At 35.8% G+C, this 19742-nt stretch overlaps 4 protein-coding genes and 1 long non-coding RNA gene across 6 annotated transcripts in view; 2 read left to right on the forward strand and 3 right to left on the reverse strand.

Annotated features, from left to right (window-relative positions):
• Positions 1-555: 555 nt before the first annotated feature.
• LOC104266627 (FERM and PDZ domain-containing protein 4-like) lies at positions 556-5447 on the reverse strand. Of its 2 annotated transcripts, none has more exons than XM_009863322.3 (7): positions 5275-5447; positions 4637-4706; positions 4314-4404; positions 1956-2072; positions 1452-1630; positions 1079-1181; positions 556-655 (listed from the first exon to the last, which is right to left on the reverse strand). In XM_009863322.3, the coding sequence occupies exons 3-7, from the start codon at positions 4397-4399 to the stop codon at positions 589-591; spliced, it is 552 nt and encodes a 183-aa protein (XP_009861624.1). In that variant the 5' UTR covers positions 4400-4404; positions 4637-4706; positions 5275-5447; the 3' UTR covers positions 556-588. The 2 variants fall into 2 exon arrangements, with proteins under 2 accessions (XP_009861624.1, XP_018671488.1); XM_018815943.2 differs by having other exon boundaries at positions 4637-4802.
• Positions 5448-7827: 2380 nt separating this feature from the next.
• LOC108950359 lies at positions 7828-8486 on the reverse strand. The gene is made up of 4 exons (XR_001975204.2): positions 8449-8486; positions 8323-8379; positions 8231-8268; positions 7828-7884 (listed from the first exon to the last, which is right to left on the reverse strand). It is a non-coding gene; the product is annotated as an uncharacterized LOC108950359 (long non-coding RNA).
• A 1342-nt stretch (positions 8487-9828) lies between these two features.
• Positions 9829-11373, forward strand: LOC100187007 (elongation factor 1-gamma-A-like). Its single transcript, XM_002131045.5, has one exon. It carries the CDS (start codon positions 9935-9937, stop codon positions 11174-11176), a length of 1242 nt encoding a protein of 413 aa, XP_002131081.1. The 5' UTR covers positions 9829-9934; the 3' UTR covers positions 11177-11373.
• Positions 11374-11401: 28 nt separating this feature from the next.
• Positions 11402-12993, forward strand: LOC100182253 (steroid receptor RNA activator 1-like). Its single transcript, XM_002131013.4, has 3 exons — positions 11402-11741; positions 12029-12208; positions 12561-12993. The coding sequence occupies exons 1-3, from the start codon at positions 11421-11423 to the stop codon at positions 12621-12623; spliced, it is 564 nt and encodes a 187-aa protein (XP_002131049.1). The 5' UTR covers positions 11402-11420; the 3' UTR covers positions 12624-12993.
• The window catches only part of LOC100184615 (tyrosine-protein kinase Btk29A), a 7911-nt gene continuing 1100 nt past the window's right edge, over positions 12932-19742 (reverse strand). The window contains exons 3-10 of the mRNA XM_002124800.5: positions 19001-19138; positions 17943-18073; positions 17388-17519; positions 16468-16585; positions 15771-15936; positions 14833-14951; positions 14021-14166; positions 12932-13606 (exon numbers count right to left, since the gene is read on the reverse strand). Coding sequence (XP_002124836.3) covers positions 13368-13606; positions 14021-14166; positions 14833-14951; positions 15771-15936; positions 16468-16585; positions 17388-17519; positions 17943-18073; positions 19001-19138 — 1189 coding nt within the window. The 3' untranslated portion in view covers positions 12932-13367. The remainder of the gene's footprint in view (positions 13607-14020; positions 14167-14832; positions 14952-15770; positions 15937-16467; positions 16586-17387; positions 17520-17942; positions 18074-19000; positions 19139-19742) is intronic.

Genomic DNA, 19742 nt, shown 5'->3' on the forward strand with positions numbered 1-19742 from the left:
AACTTGAAAAATGATAAAAACATAAATAGTAAATACAAAAATTAAGTAACAACACAATATAATGGCCAAATAAACACATATATATGTATGCTCCTATATTGATTAAAAATGCTAATTAATGGCTTAATTAGGCAGGTCAAATTTAACCAATAATTTTAATTTCAAAATATCCAGTTAAAAGTATTGTTTCAATAAATGTATTATAACAAACCAAACACAAAAGTAATTTTTAAGAAATACATTTGATACCTAGATGTACGTGCCCATTATAGTTGTATATATTATGTTTGTGTGCGGGATGTGTACACACTAAGTTTACCAACCATATATTACTGTGGGGTAAGATGGGATACCATTAGCAACTAAATCCCATATTTCCTGATCATATTTTTAACAATTAACAAAGCTCTTTTAGATTCATGAGGACACAGTTGTGCAAAAATTCTTTGTTTTCTACCAAATTGTTGTCTCATCTTACCCCGCCCTACTATATCTTCTGTATAGCAAGATGAAACTGAATCCCCTACGCCCCCTAATCTGTACATTCATGTTAATTGTGTTAAAAATCCACACTCATTGTTATTTCCACTACAACGAACAATGTCTTACCCTGCTTGGCTGTAACACAGTAAGGTCTACTTCATCTGTACTGTACCTGGAATGCAGTGTATTATGTAATTTCTACTACAAGGCATAAGTTAATTATACTTACGGGTTCATCTGGTATAAAACGCTATAAAACATTTAAAAAATGGTATACATAAAAAGGGTATGTATATATATAAACATATAATTTAAAAAAAAGGTATATATATAAAAACATAGAAACTGATATACAAAAAAGTTAACCCTTCGTTTGCATTCTGTAAAACTTTATCAGCGTTTGACGCAACTTTGTTTCAATATGCTTAGTAACAGAGACGAGAGAGATAACGTAACATTATTATACAAATTAATTTATGTTACTTAATATTTCATTAACTAATGTATAAAAGAAGAATTTGATCACATTCCAAATACCCTGTTGTATTAAAATTAATAAACAATAAAGTTAAACAAAGCCAGAAGCACGTCATACTTGATTAAATCAATAACTCTCTCCCGAGCCGACTCTTTTACGTGCTCGCTGCCAATTTTAATGATCTGGTCACCAGGCTGCAACTTATTTTCTGAAGGACCACCTGCAATATATTAATATATTAATTAATTACGGGATAAACAAGTACACACAGTTTAATTATAGTCTGTTGTATTTTTTGGCAGATGAAATATTAAAAACTTGCGGTTTGGAATCACTACAGGCCACAGGTACATAATTCTGTGAATACTCTTTGTTTACCACCGAATGGAATGAGAAAAAAGAATGGACAAACAAGGCTACTAAAACTTTATCTATTTATATATACACATAGAAATATATATCCCCAAAATTTATTAGTAAAAAATCAAACCTGGTGAAACAGAACGCACAATAACAGGTTTCTCACTGCCAGCAATAAATCCAAAGCCAAGTTGTTCATCACGTTTAATAACATAGTGTCGGGGTAGTGGGACTTCCTCTGTGAGATCCTGATCTTCGTTATCTTGGCCGACACGTGGGTCGTTGTACGACACTCGCTGTGCGATGTGGCTGGAAATGTGGATGTTTGATAAAACGGATGCAAATATTAAAATTCAACACAGCATGAAGCAATGCTGCTGCCATTGTGGGCATATATATACTTGGGCAAGACACTTAACGGCAATTGCTTCAATCCAGTGGTCACTAATGAGTTGTCCGAATTGTGGTTAGCGAGCCTGCCTGTAACCCAGGGGTTGATGGTTCAAAGCTTGCACTGCTACCATTGTGGGCGAATGTGTTCTTGGGCAAGACACTTAACGGCAATTGCTCCAACCCAGTGGTCATTATAAACACACAGGAAATGCTTGGTATAATTATTACATCAACCACTCACTTGAGAAAGTAAACTCGGTCCGAATAATCGACCGCCATCTCGTAACCATAAGGAAGATTATACTCGCAGTCCCAGGCTTCGGGCGGGGGGAGTATTTGTATCGTGTGACTGTGACCACTGTGAAACAATCCATGATAATATATAGTAGGGTGGGGTAAGACGGGACTGTTACCACTGTGGAAATTACTTTATATATAGTAGGGTGGGGTAAGATGGGGTATCTTAAAACTGTCAAACTACTCTATGTTAATAACAATAACAAACGATATCAAAGATCATTTAATTTAAAAAAAACACTACTTTACACAGTGCAGCCTATATAACAAACAAAGCATAGTAAAACAAAAACAAACAATAAACTGCAAAGCCAAATTACTATTGGGTAGTAAAGAGTGAAAGTTAATATGAATTCTCCCATAAATCACCATGTTTTATAAAGGACAATAATGAGTAGTAACCGTGGGGGATGAATTGAAGTATTTCAAATACTTGAGCACGTTGAAGTAGCTTGCTTTATTGTTTTTATAAGATTTATGAAGATCACTTTTGAGACAATGACATTAAATTTCAATACAAACATGGCAGTCCATATGTAAGATACCATTTTCATTTCAATGTTTCATATTAAAGAAACTATCTTTAAGTTTGTAAATATAAATATTAACTTCTTATATTTTCTGAACATTTTCAATACTAACATGACAGCTCACAAGCAACATATGATTTCTATCTCAAACATTTCAAATTAAACTAAAACCATATTCATTCATGCTAAAAGTAAATAATAGTAAAACAAACATTTGAACTTGTTACATCCTTAAGAATTGAAGGTTTAAGTTTTTAAAACGTAATATTTAAAATGAAAACCAAATCTAACATATGGGCATAGACTGACATGTTTGTATCAAAACTGAGCAGAAAATTAGGCTTAAGGAACCTAAGATAACAGTTATTAGATATACAGTAGGGTGGGGGAAGATGGGACACCTTTTCATTCCAATTTCTTGTCCCATTTGGTATTAAACAAAGAACATACAAAGAATAATAAAACATATCCTCACAACTCCCGCAAACCGTTGTTAATTGTTAAAACACGATCAGGATGTTTGGATATTACGTGCTAAAGGTGTCCCATCTTACCCCACCATGTTATATATAATACATTATTAAAACAATCAGTTTTTAAAGAATATTCAGGTTCGTCAAAAGTCAAAACATAAATAATTATATAGTGAGGTGGGGGAAGATGGGACACCTTTAGCACATTATATCCAAGTATCCTGATCGTGTTTTAACCAATTAATAACGGTCTATGGGAGTCGTGGCCCCATGGGAATATAGTTTTATTATTCTTTGTATGTTCTTTGTTTACAACTATATGGGACGAGAAAATAAAGTTAAAGGTGTCCTATCTTCCCCACCCTACTGTATAAAAAATAATCCTTATTACTTAAATGCAATTAATGGCAAAACAAATAATTGATTGTATTGTAGTAAGATACTTGACACAGTTTATTTTATGCATTGCATTGATTTATGTATTATGGAATACAATTGGTTTGTGGTTGCCACCATATGTTACTTTAAGATACGTCTTATATTCTATACACTCATATTAATACAACAATATAATCCTTGGAAGTGTAATTAGTTCTTTGTATCATATTTACAAAGATTTTTTGTATCATATGTACAATGTCTGTACAATACATCTCAAGTATTTTATAACATATTAAATAAACAGCTAACAAAGGGGTTGTGGGAATAGATAATTAAATGTAACAAAGGATCATACAGAGTAGATAGACCACAAGAAATGATATTGTGGTCACACTGTCACAGGCTATGATTTGTTTAGCTAGCAAACATTGGTACTGTAGGTTTCATATTTAAACAATGTAAGACCGCTAACGAACTTAACCACAATCAACCAGTTTATTCTTTACCTCAAAAATGTAAATAACGTAATCGATGGCACCACGCAAAAAGAATGTTATAATTGGACGATTATTGTAAAAAGCGGAAGAGCACCATTTAGTAATGTTAAATATGATTTGTTACATCATCATTGAAGCTATTTGTCACAATCGTTACTATTACTTCAATACCACATGGTACATTGCACACAAGGTAGCTTTAAAATTTGCACACAAGGTAGCAATGAACTTGAAATAGGTTAACAACTTATAAACAACAATGTGAAACAAAAAAAGCGATGCGCCAACGCCAAAATTAACACATGTATAACACACACACTGAAACTTAACATGGACACAGAGAAATAAAACAAAAATCACGCTAATAAAACAACTATGTTCCATAAAAACAAATACGTTTTATAATATTCACAACACATACCTGTAATAATAAACTCTTCCATTAAGTCCCAACCTTACTTCCCAACCATTCAGTAACTTCTTTTTTACCGAAGCTATTGAAGTCATTTTCACTAAAAAACAAACATTTTAAAATGTTGAGTAAATGTAACTTGGTTTATCCTCAACGACAGTCGTTATAACACAGGTGTTCTGTTTCTTACACCTTATACCTACTTACAAGTTATTATGTATGCAACCATATCAGTGTTTTTCTGTACATTTATTTAATTAATCAGCATAGCAAGTTCAACAAAATGAAAAGAAGCATATTATATTTTATAGTTAAGACAATTAACTTAATACCTGATGCGTTAGGTTCCACAAATTATAAGACTTCAGTTCATTCACATAAAGTTACCATTGTTGGTGGGGTCTATAATATAAGGAATCATTTCTACATCAGCGATACAATCATTTTTGTAGGTTATTCAGAACTAGTGAAGAATCTTTCGGTGTGTTACAGATTTGGCTGGTGGAAAGTGTTGGAGGTTGGAGCTTAGGGGTTGTTATTATTATTATTAGGGTTTAGGGGTTATTATTATTATTAGGGGTTAGGGGTTATTATTATTAGGGGTTTATTAGGTTAGGGGTATATGAATTAGTGTAATTATGTTAGCAGTAAGATTATTCATTATATAAATTTGCTATCAGTTTTAAATTAATTTTAATTCGTATTGTTCAACTACTGTGTTCCACAAAAACAACAAACAAAATAAAGAAAAATGCAAATGCATTTGCAGTTATCATATATAGAATAAGATATGCAAGTAAAATAACAATTGTTATACATACGCGTATTTATACAAATAGAATACACTCTTAACACGCATACAGAAAACAAATAAACTTATTGTTATTCTATAACATACGTCGGACGTACATCGGTAAATGCAATAAATATAATTAACTACGACAGATTACTAGTATATAAACATACATACCTTAAAGACGTATCTTCAACTTGACTTATCACGAGAAAACACCAGTCATAGTAGTAATGTGTACGCAATGCAATAGCTCGAACAACACGCGAATTTTGCAAATTCCTGGTAACGGCTGGTTTGTTGATAACAATTCAAAGCCAATCATCCAAAACGATATTCAACGGAGCGAAACAGCTATCTCTCCAAAGGCAATCCCCTATGATATACAGATAGGCATGATAGAGTCGTATAAACACCATGAATTGGCCCTGTGGGGTAAGATGTATACCGTTATTGGGGTAAGATGGGATACTGTTCTCATAACTCCTAATCGTGTTTTGCACAATTATCAACGCGCTCTGAATTTGTTAGGTCTAAGACTCGCCGCTGCTACCATTGTGGCCGTATGTGTGCAAGTAACATTCGTGGTAACCTGTAAGCGGGTACGATGTGTATGAAACAGAACACCCGTGTGATAACGACTGTCGTTTTTCAGCCACGCTGGGATAAAGTAATTTACATTCATTCATTGAATATTTAAGCTATAGTAAGATGGGGAAAGATGGGACACCTTTAGCACCTAATATCTACATATCCTGATCGTGTTTTAAGCAATTAACAACGGTCTATGGGAGAATGAAAAGGTGTCCCATCTTTCCCCACCCTACTATATAGTTTAAACTTTATACACATATGCTTATAGTTGTATAAACCACACTAAAGCTGAAGTTTCATGCCAAAATAACCGTCTAAACAAAACGTTTTAACCTGGACTATATACAATCAACGCTTAATTTGGTGTTTTTCAATCTAAATATAACGTTTTAAAGGTTGTAGAAATGATTTGTGTTTGCTGGTTGGAAATATTTGGGCCATTTTTTTAAAACAACGAGGAAAAGAGAATTATTTGGCAAAGGGAGTAGCCTACTTGTTGGTAACGCAGCAATTATAAAACAGATTCATGTTTTTTTGATTAAAGTTTATTAAACGATTCACACAACATTACTAAAACGTTAATATTAAAATATCTTTCGCTGTTGATTATCTTTCTGGAAAATAGGAACAGGATTAAAATACCTTCATAGTTTATGTGGCTGGCGTTGGTGGAAAGCCACTACGGCACGACAAGCCCCCAGCCAATGGTAGTGGGTTTCTACTCTGGTGAGAAACCCTTTGCTGGATAGACCTTACCCAAAGCAAGGTTAAACTAACCGTCAGACAAAAATAGTAAAGAACACACTAACAAAAAGACAGAAATAGTACAACGAGTGCAGTGACATACATGTGCCAAACATGCAACAAACACAACAGCTCAATCATACAAAAAGGGGAGGCGATCAAAAAGTAATTAACGCGAACATAATCATTGAAACATCTACAAATAAAATATGGTTCACATCCTGAAGGATAATCATCTGCAGTGTACACCATATTGAATGTCCGACCGCAAGGAGTCGAAGCCAACAACAGCTCCACATGTCCCAAGCAATCAAAAGGTAAGTCGCCATGTTGGTACCGCGATACTCTCGTCGTATCTTCACACAATATAATATCGTCCGGATGTTACGCATCGCATCGACCGCTACGAAACTGTATCAGGTTGTTACGAACCGCATTGACAGTGACCTAAACGGAGCGTAGCATCACTCTGCCGATAGTGACCTAAATATGTAGCGTAGCATCACTTGCGGCGACGCCCACGCAACAACCTGACCGTTAAGTAACTCAATCAAAACTGACGTAACCGCACCGAACGCAGGGTCATGACAATGCTCTGACCCACCGTATCGACGTCGTAGCGTAATTGTGACGTGGCCATCGTCCCAATCACGCTACATGACGTTTGTATATTTATTTACAGAGATGGAGAAGTCTATTTTTATTAAATATTTAATAGGAAATTATGTACTTATTATTTACGCGCATATTATACTGCATGTTGATATTACTCGAGTATTTGTGTACCAACACAGCGTTCCCACCAAGCGATCAGGACAATACAGAATCGCTGAAGGGTTCGACCTTTGTAGACGAAGTACCCAATAGAGTGTACAACAACAAAATCTGATCCAGCAAGATAATCGCCATATTTTCATTGCATATATTTCATAGACATGCAAAATGCACTATAGTAGTGACTGACTAAAAATAGCTGGCAACATTAGGTCCAGCAGAATAAGAATACAGCAGCGCAGACAAGACACACATACAACACACAACTCATACTTATAATACTCAAACCTCAAACCGTGTATCCTATATCGGCGTCTTCGTCTTTGTTCTTCGCCTGCAAAACATTAATAGTTGCGTAACAGGCTTATAGGGAATACGGAAAACTAGCGCATAACATCCAAATCGTGTTTTAAACAATTAACAACGGTCTATGATAGTCAGGATACAGCTTTATAATTCTTTGAATGTTCTTTGTTTACTACCAAATGAGACGAGAAAATAGAATGAAAAGGTGTCCCATCTTCCCCACCCTGCTATATCTGATTAATATAGTTCTGTGCGGTAAGGTGACAGCAGTTCACAGCCAAGACACACATACAACACACAACTCATACTTGTAATACTCAAACCTCAAACCGTGTATCCTTTATCGGCGTCTTCGTCTTTGTTCTTCGCCTGCAAAACATTAATAGTTGCGTAACAGGCTTATAGGGAATACGGAAAACTAGCGCATAACATCCAAATCGTGTTTTAAACAATTAACAATGGTCTATGATAGTCAGGATACAGCTTTATAATTCTTTGAATGTTCTTTGTTTACTACCAAATGAGACGAGAAAATAGAATGAAAAGGTGTCCCATCTTCCCCACCCTGCTATACCTGATTAATATAGTTCTGTGCGGTAAGGTGGGACACTGTTAACATCCAAGTTTTAATATATAAATTGTATGTTAACAACATTTTTCTTCTTCCTTTTCCGTTTTTAGCAATAAACTAACAAACAATGATAATATACAATACCTTGCGCTTTTCTTCGGCAGCTTTATTCGCTGACTTTTCTGCAAAAATATGATCGTTAAACCACTTGGTAAATATTATTACGTCATAAATACCTTCATTCTGCCATAACGCCATGGTCCGCTTGATCCTCTGTGACGTCACATACCATTCTGCAGAAGTCATTAAAGTTAAAACCTGCCATGTTGACACAAAAGTTTGTGACGAAACAATAAACTTACGAAGTGGGTTCTTCTGTTGGGTCATCACCACTTCGTGACGTCACATCATCGATGTTTCTAGAAAAGAGCTTATGTACGTAATAATGCCAACTGTGATTTATACTTTACCAATTCTTTGATCTTCTTGTTTCGCGCTCATAGCGCAAATATAATTAGAATATACAAGTAATGTGCCTTTACGCGCATGGGGCCCCATGAAAAAGAAAATCGTCGCGAAACGAAAGCGTAGAAAAGTCGCATGTTGTTCAGTTATGACGTAACGAAACCTATGACGACACATAACATTAACGCGAGCGGTAGAATGCGAATTCGAAACGATTATGTCGGTTTGTGACGTAACAGAACGCAGCGATTTCAGACCGAGATATAACTTGTGACGTAATAAAGAACCGTCGAGATTCGGAATAATTTAAACAAGGCACAAAACTTGTAACATAATGTTATTGTATATAACGTGATACAATAGTGTTACTGTATTATAGTATAAAGTAATAACATATGTTATAATATTTCATATTAACTACTAATGAAATGAAACAATACTTAACTCAAGTCTCGCCATAAAACTTGTTCAACCCTTCCAACTTGCAACCTGGTGTGGAACCAAAGAGATTAAAACCAACTCTTTGTGTGGAACCAACTTCATCTAAACTGAAACGTGGCAGTAACTCGTATAAGAAGAGGCGTTTTATGCGAGGAGCAATCAGCTGGTGCGAGGCAGCGGCTAATTGGGATATCTGACCAATCAGCTTCGTGGGTTGGATGGCGGCCTGAATGTGACGTCAATTCAACATTGTGACGTAACAAACTAAACGCACAATGTTTCGTGATTTGGATTTATATTATAAGCGATTATAAGTCTTTAAATTTATTCCAAATTCATGAATTTATGCACATTGATTTTACTTCGTCATGAGAATAAAGACTATGCGAGAATTAATATTGATTAAGATATGCGGAAAAATCACGGAAAAGAAAAACTGTTCGACGAAAAATGAATTTATATTGTCACTACGTGCACAGAAAAGATCGTCAAATAGATGTATAGGTGCAATACAAGAATATTCTCTGCGATAACGAATATACATTTTTAAACAAGTCTGCAAAATAGCATATGTTAATTTTTTCGTTAATTAAACGTTAATTACATCTCATGCTTATTGATACTTGTGCTAACAAACAAGAATTTATGAATTTTGACAATTTTGAAGTAGTTTTTACCCGTAGCATGTATATAGAGTCTGTCGTTTTGCTGCTAATTCTCTTGTATTCGTTGTTTTAATTAATCTGATCTTAGTTACTGTATTCGTAGAGATAAATAAAATATATATATATTATATTTAAACACGGAACCACTGGATTGCGCAAACTTTTTGCGTTTTTCTGTCGATCCGACTTCGACCATTCATCCGTGTTCAATACGTTACACGTGTCAACGCTTGAAGATTTTTTTCTGTTCAAAAGTGTTGTGTATAAGCTGGTAAAAATGCCCGGAAAGCTTTATACATACCCAGACAATTTTCGCGCACAAAAGATCCAAATTGCAGCTCAATACAGCGGGGTGAAGTTGGAGTTAGCAGAATTCGTTGCCGGCGAAACAAACAAATGCCCAGATTTTCTGAAAAAGTTCCCGTTGGGCCAAGTGCCGGCGTACGAAAACGGAGATGTGAAATTGTTTGACACAAATGCGATTGCGTATTATGTTGGGAATGAAGTTACTAGAGGCAACAACAACGAAGCTGAGGTTCTGCAATGGATTGGAATCGCCGACAACGAGTTCTTGCCGTCTGCGTGCACGTGGGTGTTCCCAACGCTCGGTATAATGCAATACAATAAGCAAGCTACAGAAAAAGCGAAGCAGGACGTCAAATCACTCATGGAAATGGTAAATAACCACTTGCTTACCCGCACGTATTTAGTTGGTGAAAGAATTACCCAAGCAGATATTTCAATGGCTTGTACATTGATTATGTTGTACAAAAATGTAATGGACCCAGATTTCCGCGCCCCATTCGGAAACGTAAACCGCTGGTTTGTTACCTTGATCAATCAGCCAGAATTTAAGTCCGTCCTCGGAGAGGTCAATCTTTGTACGAAGATGGCGCAGTTCGATGCTAAAAAGTTCAACGAAATATCTGGGAAACCGGCAAAGAAGGAGCCAACTCCTAAGAAACCAGCCGAGAAGAAAGAAAAAGCAGCAGGGGATTCTAAACCAGCTGCTGCACCAGCGGAGCCGGCGCCGGAAAAAAAGAAAGACCCGTGGGCTGATTCTCCAAAACCCACATTCGATATGGATGCTTGGAAGAGATGTTATTCTAATCGAGATGCTCCTTTTGCATGGAAGTACTTCATCGAAAATTTTCCCAAAGAAACCTACTCGATCTGGAGAGGCAAATACCAATACTCTGATCAACTTAAACAGGATTTTATGGCGTCCAATTTAATCGGTGGTACTTTTCAACGACTGGAAAAGATGCGCAAAAATGCTTTTGCAGTTGTTTTAGTTCTGGAAAAAGACAAAAAATTTGACATTGACGGCATTTGGGTTTGGTTGGGTGACAAACTGGCTTTTGAGTTGTGTGAAGACTGGAAAACAGATTACGAAAGTTACAAATGGTCGAAGCTCGACTTAGACAACGCAGCGGATGAGAAAACTATCAAAGAATTCTTCGCATGCGAGGGTGATTTTGAAGGAAGAAACTACATTGACGGGAAAATGTATAAATAACTTTACTGTTTGAAAAATTGGGTTATTTGAACCGCTGGGTTAATTGTGAAAATGTCGCATGAAAATGGTGATTTAAAAATGCCTTCAAATTTTTATTTCGTTCGTTGTATAATGGTAAATACGCGTTTTGATATGTTCCAATATTTTGTGCAACTGTTTCAATATTGAGATCTAGTAAAAAGTGGTAACAGTTTAAAGTGGTGGTTTGTTTGTTTATGGCAGGTTGTTAAGCAGTAGGATTAAAATGGAGGCTGGTGGGCCTGGATGGAATGATCCACCAAAACTAGCTTATGCAAACGCACCCAAACGTCGTAACTTACTGAATAAAAGGGTTTCGCATCTGACTGATGAAACGAAAGCTGTGACTTCAGCTGTGCCATTATTTACACCAACTATAAGCGACGTAAACAGCAAAGTTACGATTATGTTGCCCGAGAACGTATCAAGTGGCATCACAAGTACTGTAGATGATAAAACACCTGAACATACTGATGATGGTTTAGAACCTGTGGATATTGTCGGTGAATTGTTAAATTTGACACAAATTTGTGAAGAGCAGTGCACGGTATGTGTTTTAGTACAACCAGCCTATGCTTTCTTGTGTGAGACATAAAACTACATTTGACCAGTGCCCTGACATAAAGGTTGGCTTGGGTTCAGGGCTGGTCGCTGCTACCATTGTGGGCGTTTATGTATTAGTGCAAATGGAAAACCATACAGAAAAACAATCACCCACTAAAATATTTGGCATGAGGTGTATGAAACAGAACACCCAGGGTATAATGACTGCTGTTGCCCGCCATGCCAGGTTAAGCAAGTTACATTCATATTCACAATGCTTGTTTACCTTAGACATCGGGTGCACAAGATATAAGAAAGAAACTTGAACTTCTACAAAACAGCATGGATGCAGGAGATGTGTCAAAGGATGTGGTTACAAAGATGGAAATGTTAACTAAAGAATTACTTGGCCATAATTACCAACAAGCTTGGAATATTCATGTTGAATTAATGTGTAATCATGTTTCAGAAGTAAGAAAGTTCCTAAATTTATACAAATGGATCCTATTATCCTCGCATGGCGGGGAAACGACAGCCGTTATAACACAGGTGCCCTGTTTCATACACCTTGTGCCCGCTTATGAGTTACCACGAATGTAACTTATTTATCCTCGCATGGCGGGGCAACGGCGGTTGTTTTAACACGGGTGTTCTGTATCATACACCTCGTGCCCGTTTACGAGTTTTAGTAATTGTAATTGTTTTTGCATATGTGGCTGATAATTTAGACAACCCATAAGGGAGCACTGGGTTGGAGCAATTGCTGTATCTTGCTGAAGGACACATACAACACAATGACGATTGATCTTGTTATTTGTTGCAGGTTCGAAACTGGATGGTTGGAGTCAAAAGATTAATCAGTGAATTAAGGAATCTAAAAAACTAAAGTCATCTAAAACATTTCACTCTTGAAATTCACCTTGCATCAAAGCAGCAACATAATTGCCACGAAAACTCAACCTACCCTGGCAATTTTCCTCATGCCTGTTTTTGAAGTTGCAATATCATTCTCAAGAAAATTGAAAATGCATTTTAAACAACTCTAATATGCATTAAACAATTAGTAGTTTAGTATTTTTTCCTGCAGCAGTAGCGAATAACACAACAACTGCTGAATGCTCTGCTGAATTGATCGATTACCTCTGCACTTAAATATATATATTTCCTGTCAATCAAGACTTCATATATTCAAGGTTTTCAATTAGTAACCAGGATTTATTGATTTCAAATTGCACTGAATAAATCTAATCGCTTAATTGCACAGTAATAACAATGGTACCTTCTACGTACCCAGCAATCATTTGCTGGAGTTCAATTAAAAATAAACATTAAGAAACCAACATAAAAAATAATAACCTTAAAACATCAAATGAAATATAATGTGCAATCTAGTTGCACAAAACACAGTAAAAGTGCAATTGAAGAAATGCTGGTTCAAACTTGATTATGTTACTTCTGCTACCAGGCATGATGTAAATAATCTATTAGCGGCTCATCTGGAATTAACGTAGTATTTCTTACTTTTGTCCGCCATCTGTCAAGACTTTATCATTGAATGTAAAATACACACTGGTGTACAAGATGAGACGCTAAAAGTTTTTAAACTTTTTTTCTGCATAACTATTTCTGTTCACTCCACATCGTACATTCCCTCTGGCATGCACGCTGCATTCACAATGTCAACAATATCTTCAATTTCCATTGAAAGGATTTCAAACGACGGCCGTTTTTCTGGCTCCATGTCCCATGTTTTCAACATAAGTAGATAAACATCATGAGGGCAACTTTGTGGTCGTTCCAACCGATGACCGACGGCAACTCGTTCTACAACCTCGGTGTTGCTTAATGCTCTGTACGGCATTTTGCCTCCTGTAAAAAATTATAATTAATAACACATGTGCTAAGCTTTAGAGTAAAATGGGCTTCATGGTAGAAAATACAAGGTAAGGATAAAATCAAGATTTCGCCGGGGCAGCGGTCAGCCCCTGGTTTAGATTGCCTATGGTTAGGGGTTCCCCATCGGCTGTCAAGTTATTAGCCATATTGTCCAGCTAAAACCAAAGTAGCTTATGTCAAATTTTTTTAAAAGTGTCTTTTTTACAATTTTGCATTCTGTTGGACAAAAGACACACTTTAGCAATGTTTGAGCAAAACTCAAAAAACTGTGACATCAGCTACTTTGGTTTTACCCCAATGATATTACAAAAATCGAAAAATCATTAACAAAGTTACAATGGTTGTAACTTGTAAGCTTGCAGAAAAATATTTGCACAACACGCCTACCTGTAAAAAGTTCCCACATTAGAATTCCAAATGCCCAAACATCCGACTTTGAGCTAAATTTAGTAAAGTTCAAAACTTCCGGGGCCGCCCATTTGATGGGGAATTTGCTCCCAAGCGAGCTGGTGTATTCATCATCAAGAACATATCTGGTGGAATGTTATGAAAAATACATGAAAAACAACATTCACAAATTTACATAGGTGGGCACAAGGTGTTTAAAACAGAACCCCTGTGTTATAAGACTGTCATTGCCCCGCCATGCATTTTAAGACTGTCATTGCCCCGCCAATATAAATAAGTTACATACGTGATAACTCGTAAGCGGGCACGAGGTGTATGAAACAAAACACCTGTGTTATAACGACTGTCTTTGCCCCGCCTTGCAAGGATAAATAAGTTACATACGAGGTAACTCGTAAGCGGGCACGAGGTGTATAAAAACAAAACACCTGTGTTATAACGGCTGTCGTTGCCCGCTATGTGAATATAAATAAGTTACATACGTGGTAACTCAAAAGCGGGCACAAGGTGTATGAAACAAAACACTTGTGTTATAACGGCTGTCGTTGCCCCACCAGCGAGAATAAATAAGTTACATTCGTGGTAACTTGTAAGCTTGCACGATGTGTATGAAACAGAAAACCTGTGTTATAACGACTGTCGTTGTCCCGCCATGTGAGGATAAATAAGTTACATACGTGGTAACTTGTAAGCGGGCACGAGGTGTATAAAACAGAACACCCGTGTTATAAGACTGTCATTGCCCCGCCATGTGAGGATAAATAAGTTACATACATTCACACACAATGTACCTGGTCAGACCAAAGTCGGCTACTTTCACCAACATGTTTTTCCCAACCAAGCAATTCCTTGCAGCCAGATCACGATGAATTAAATTATTTGTTTCAAGATATTTCATAGCAGAACATATCTGGAATATAAAGCTCATGTAAGGATACATATTATGCATGAATGCTTTATTACACCTCTTAGTCAGTATAGTGGTCCATTTATGGGTGCTTAACCAGAAGTTGGGGTAATGGGCCAAGTCGGACCTATGGTGTCCCATGCTGCAGGACCTCACCCACATAGAACAGAAAGGGTTGTCTAAATGTCATCCATACATAAAAAAAACAAAACACAATCACCCAAAAAGTTACATACGTGGCAACTCAAATGCATATTCATAGATTGACAAGATTCAAATATTTTATTTCCCATGTTAGGCCATTCATGATTTAAAAATAAAATTTATATTTACTTTCAATTGATTGTGTTATTGATATAAAATGTCTGTTTTACATTCTATCAATAATTTCTCAGCTCTTATGTTTGATTAACAGTTTACTTTGTTTAATAAGGAAAAAGGTTTTAAAATGAAAGTGTGTTTTGGGTGAAATTTGGTATATTACGAAAGTGAATCACAAAACCTATCTTTGGAATTGACTTTAAAAACTGACATTTAGATGTTCTGGTCAAATCTATTTGCCAAAAGCCCGAATATCTGTTTCAGTTTAAACTATGTCTTGTGTTGCTAAAGTGAAATCATTGTCAATTGTCTTGCCCTAGTAGCAAACATTGGCTTGACTTCTTTCCCAATTTGAAACTCCCTTTGGTGCCAAATGTGGTGTATATGTACATATGGTAGCAACTAGCAAATGTTGTGTGAGTTTATTGTGTATACCCCCTGTACATTTTCCTAGCGAATGTAATGTACATGTGCCTATAGTAGGTAGCATATATATTATACCTGGCAAGACATATCTAGTAAAGTTTCCGGATGGTTCTGTAGGTGCGTATGTTTCCGAATATAATCCAGCAAACAACCTTCTTCCATAAACTCAGTGACAATACAGATCGGTCGCTGTTTCACGACAACCCCGTATAACTCAACAAGGTTCGGGTGGGTCAGTTTACTGAACAAAGTAAGATAAATATCAAGTTGTTGAATGAATGAATATCGGTGGTTTCGTACATGACTGGCGGGGAAACGACAGTTCTTATAACACGCTAAGAGTAAAAACTACTTGGGCAAAAGTGTTGAATCAAAATTGAATGCCAAACCGACACACATTGTAAGTTTTGGGCAAGACACAAACTTAAACATTTAAGGCAACTTCCCCAACTCAGCGATAACAACTGCAATGGCAGAAAATTTATGACGCCAACTGCTAAAATTTTGAGGTTTCTGGTCGCTGTTTTTATTTCTAGCTTCATAGGCACCAAACTTAGGTAGAGACAGTTGGATGCATATGGTTGTGGAACAAATTTTGTTTCAATGTTTATTAATTAATTAGGTGCAGAAAATCTGGGCTGTTGTTTTTTTATTTTTTGGTACCCATGTTGAGTGCATAGCAGGACATATAACTTTTAGTATAGCACGCTACGCCAGAATAAACAAAACAATATAATGATCGACATAAAACAAGAATAATCCAAACACATACGTCATAACTTCGGCCTCTTCAATAAAATGATCCTCCTCCATCGTCCCTTCCTTCATTATTTTCACAGCAACCAGTTGTTTGCCACGTATTGATGCAAGTTGAACCACACCAAACTGTCCTGTGTTTGGTAGGGTGGGGTAATATGAGATATCACGATATAAGGGTGGGGCAATATGGGATATTACAATATAATAGGGTGGGGCAATATGGGATATTACAATATAGTAGGGTGGGGTAAGATGGGATACTACAAAATATTAGGGTGGGGTAATATGGGATATTACAATATAGTAGGGTGGGGTAATATGGGATATTACAATATAGTAGGGTGGGGTAAAATGGGATACTACAAAATATTAGGGTGGGGTAATATGGGATATTACAATATAGTAGGGTGGGGTAAAATGGGATATCACAATATAGTGGGGTGGGGTAATATGGGCAAAATAGTAGGGTGGGGTAATATAAGTAACCACAATATAGTAGGGTGGGGTAATATGGGATATTACAATATAGTAGGGTGGGGTAAAATGGGATATTACAAAATAGTAGGGTGGGGTAATATAAGTAACCACAATATAGTAGGGTGGAGTTAGATGGGATGCCACGTATAGTAGGATGGGGTAATATAGGATATTACAATACAGTAGGGTGAGGTAAGATGGGACAAGTTTTCATTTTTTTTTTAATTCCATTTGGTAGTCCTAGTACACAAAGAAGTATTTACAGAATTTTATTTACCTGTGAACACATGACTCTAAAAGAGCGTTAATAATAAATACCATACATTTATTTGATTACAGTAACAAACATCAGATAAACTAACACAATAAGAACTTAAAAGAAAAACTACAATTAACCAATTAAACCAATAAAAACAATGTTTCTACTGTTCCACCATAAACACAATATTAACCTACCGCTTCCAAGTTCTTTCATGAACTGTAGTTCGTTGATATCAATCTCCCAATGTGAGTTGCTGAACAGATGGGTGGCTGGCTGGGAATTCCCCGCTATTGATACTGGAGCTTGCCGTAGCCTCGTAACTAAACCTGTATGTAAAGTTGATTTTAATTGTGTGTCTCAATAATATTGTATTGTGTATTCACACACTACAATAGGTCTTTGTTGGGGTTATGGGATTTATGCTTTAACTTAATCCAAGGTTGGCCTTTCATAACATACCATAAGTTTTAAAATAAACATCATATTGTTTTGTAAGGTTTAGTTATTTCTCACGAAAGTACATCAATCAAAGTGTGAAAGGCAGTTTTTGGCAAAAAGAGGAATTTATTAAAAAGAGTTCAACGTTTTTTAAACCAATACTTTTCCTGGCTGTGGCTGCATTTATAAAACAGCCTAAAACCTGTACAGTCACTTATTTACACAACGTTACAAAATGTAGTTTTGGTTTGTTGTTTGGACAACTTAATCAAATATTGATGTATAGCAAGATGTAAACATTATGTCCACACCTCCAGCGTTATGTTTGTGGTAGTTGATCAATTCCTTTATAGTTGGCAAGAAATGTTTTTCCGAAAGATAAAATTCATCATTTTGATTTTTTCTTATATGGTAATGCTTCACGATAGCTGGTCCATTAATTCTGCGCAAAATATGAATAAATTGTAAGTTGTGATTTAATCAACTTTTTTGTAAAATATATAGCAGTGTTTGGGAAGAAGGGACACCTTTAGCACATAATATCTAAATATCATGATCGTGTTTTAAACAATTAACAACAGTCTATAGTAGTCGTGAAGATATGGTTTTATATTTCTTTGAATGTTTTTTGTTTACTAGCAAATGGAACAGTAAAATAGAAAGAAAAGGTGACCCATCTTCCCCCACACTACTATATGTTTATTTATCGGCTCAACCATTTTCTTTACTCAAGTAAAATATCAAAGAAATAATAACCCACACAGCTCAAAGTTATAGGAAATAGTGAGACAAGAATCAGGAACAAAAGTTTGTGGGTTTATCTTCCACTTGTAATACTTGGTTGTTTGACCCCTAATTAAATTTAAATCCCACAATGGTAGCACTAGCAGCATCAAGCTTTGAACCCGGTACCCTTTGTTATAAAGTAAGTTGCATAATCATTGTTTTGTATCCGGTATAAACACAATGAAACTTTGAAGGGGCATACCATGAAAAAAATCCCAATTTGTAGATACACAAACATCTCTATGCTAAAATCAATTTAAATTTAAGCATAGAGACGCTCGAAATTGTTCATTATTTTAATTCTATGGAAAAATACACTGACGCAAGACTTTGCCACATATTTAATCCTAATTTTTAACACGAATGCCCCCCTTTCTTTTTTAAATGATATTCATACACCACGTATTGGGATGTGTGGATCGTCAGCCATGCAAAAACAATCACCCACAAAGTTACTACGTGGTAACTCGTAAGCGGGCACAAGGTGTATGAAACAGAACACCCGTGTTATAACAACTGTCGTTGCCCCGCCATGAGAGGATAAATAAGTTACATACATGGTAATCATAGCCCTATAACTTACTGTCCTCCTTTAGTAACGATAGATAAAGTATAAACCACTGAGGGCTGGGATGAATTACGAACGATAAAATTCCCTTCTTTTCCATCTTGCTTTAATAAATATTCGGCTCGTTGTCGAGTCATATCGCGCTGAAACCAACTGTGGGTAAAAAAAATAAAAAAAATGAATTAAATTTAGATTTCAATACAAACATGACTACTAGTTGAACAACTTTTCACATCACTAAAATTGGTTTTAATTTTTAATTTGAAACGTTTAAATAGAAGATCGTATCATACGTATGGGCTGCAATGTTTGTATAAAAACTGACCAATAAATATAACATACAGAACACTCTGGTTTCCTGAAAGATAACCGCACATGTTGAGAAGCAATCCTAACTAACCATCTACTAACATGAAATAAGATTTTTATCGAAACACTTTCAACATTTTCTTAACCCCTAAAATACTTAGTTAACCAAAAATCATAAAATATGATTCTTAACCAAAAAACAAGTTATTTTTAACCCAAAAACAAGTTATTTTTAACCCAAAAACAAGTTATTTTAACCCAAAAACAAGTTATTTTTAACCCAAAAACAAGTTATTTTTAACCGAAAAACAAGTTATTTTTAACCCAAAAAACAAAGTCATTCTTAACCCAAAAACAAGTTATTTTTAACCCAAAAACAAGTTATTTTTAACCCAAAAACAAGTTATTTTTAACCGAAAAACAAGTTATTTTTAACCAAAAAACAAAG

The sequence above is a fragment of the Ciona intestinalis genome, unplaced genomic scaffold (genome assembly GCF_000224145.3).
Source record: "Ciona intestinalis unplaced genomic scaffold, KH HT000120.2, whole genome shotgun sequence".
Classification (NCBI taxonomy): Eukaryota; Metazoa; Chordata; class Ascidiacea; order Phlebobranchia; family Cionidae; genus Ciona; species Ciona intestinalis.

Coding starts and splice junctions, on each gene's coding strand:
- LOC104266627 (XM_009863322.3), bottom strand. CDS start 4,399: ATGACTTCAATAGCTTCGGTAAAAAAGAAGTTACTGAATGGTTGGGAA. Junction 1,631..1,955: donor GACCGAGTTTACTTTCTCAA/GTGAGTGGTTGA, acceptor CCACATTTCCAG/CCACATCGCACAGCGAGTGT. Junction 1,182..1,451: donor TGTGCGTTCTGTTTCACCAG/GTTTGATTTTTT, acceptor AATATATTGCAG/GTGGTCCTTCAGAAAATAAG.
- LOC100187007 (XM_002131045.5), top strand. CDS start 9,935: ATGCCCGGAAAGCTTTATACATACCCAGACAATTTTCGCGCACAAAAG.
- LOC100182253 (XM_002131013.4), top strand. CDS start 11,421: ATGGAGGCTGGTGGGCCTGGATGGAATGATCCACCAAAACTAGCTTAT. Junction 11,742..12,028: donor TTTGTGAAGAGCAGTGCACG/GTATGTGTTTTA, acceptor TGTTTACCTTAG/ACATCGGGTGCACAAGATAT. Junction 12,209..12,560: donor TGTGTAATCATGTTTCAGAA/GTAAGAAAGTTC, acceptor TATTTGTTGCAG/GTTCGAAACTGGATGGTTGG.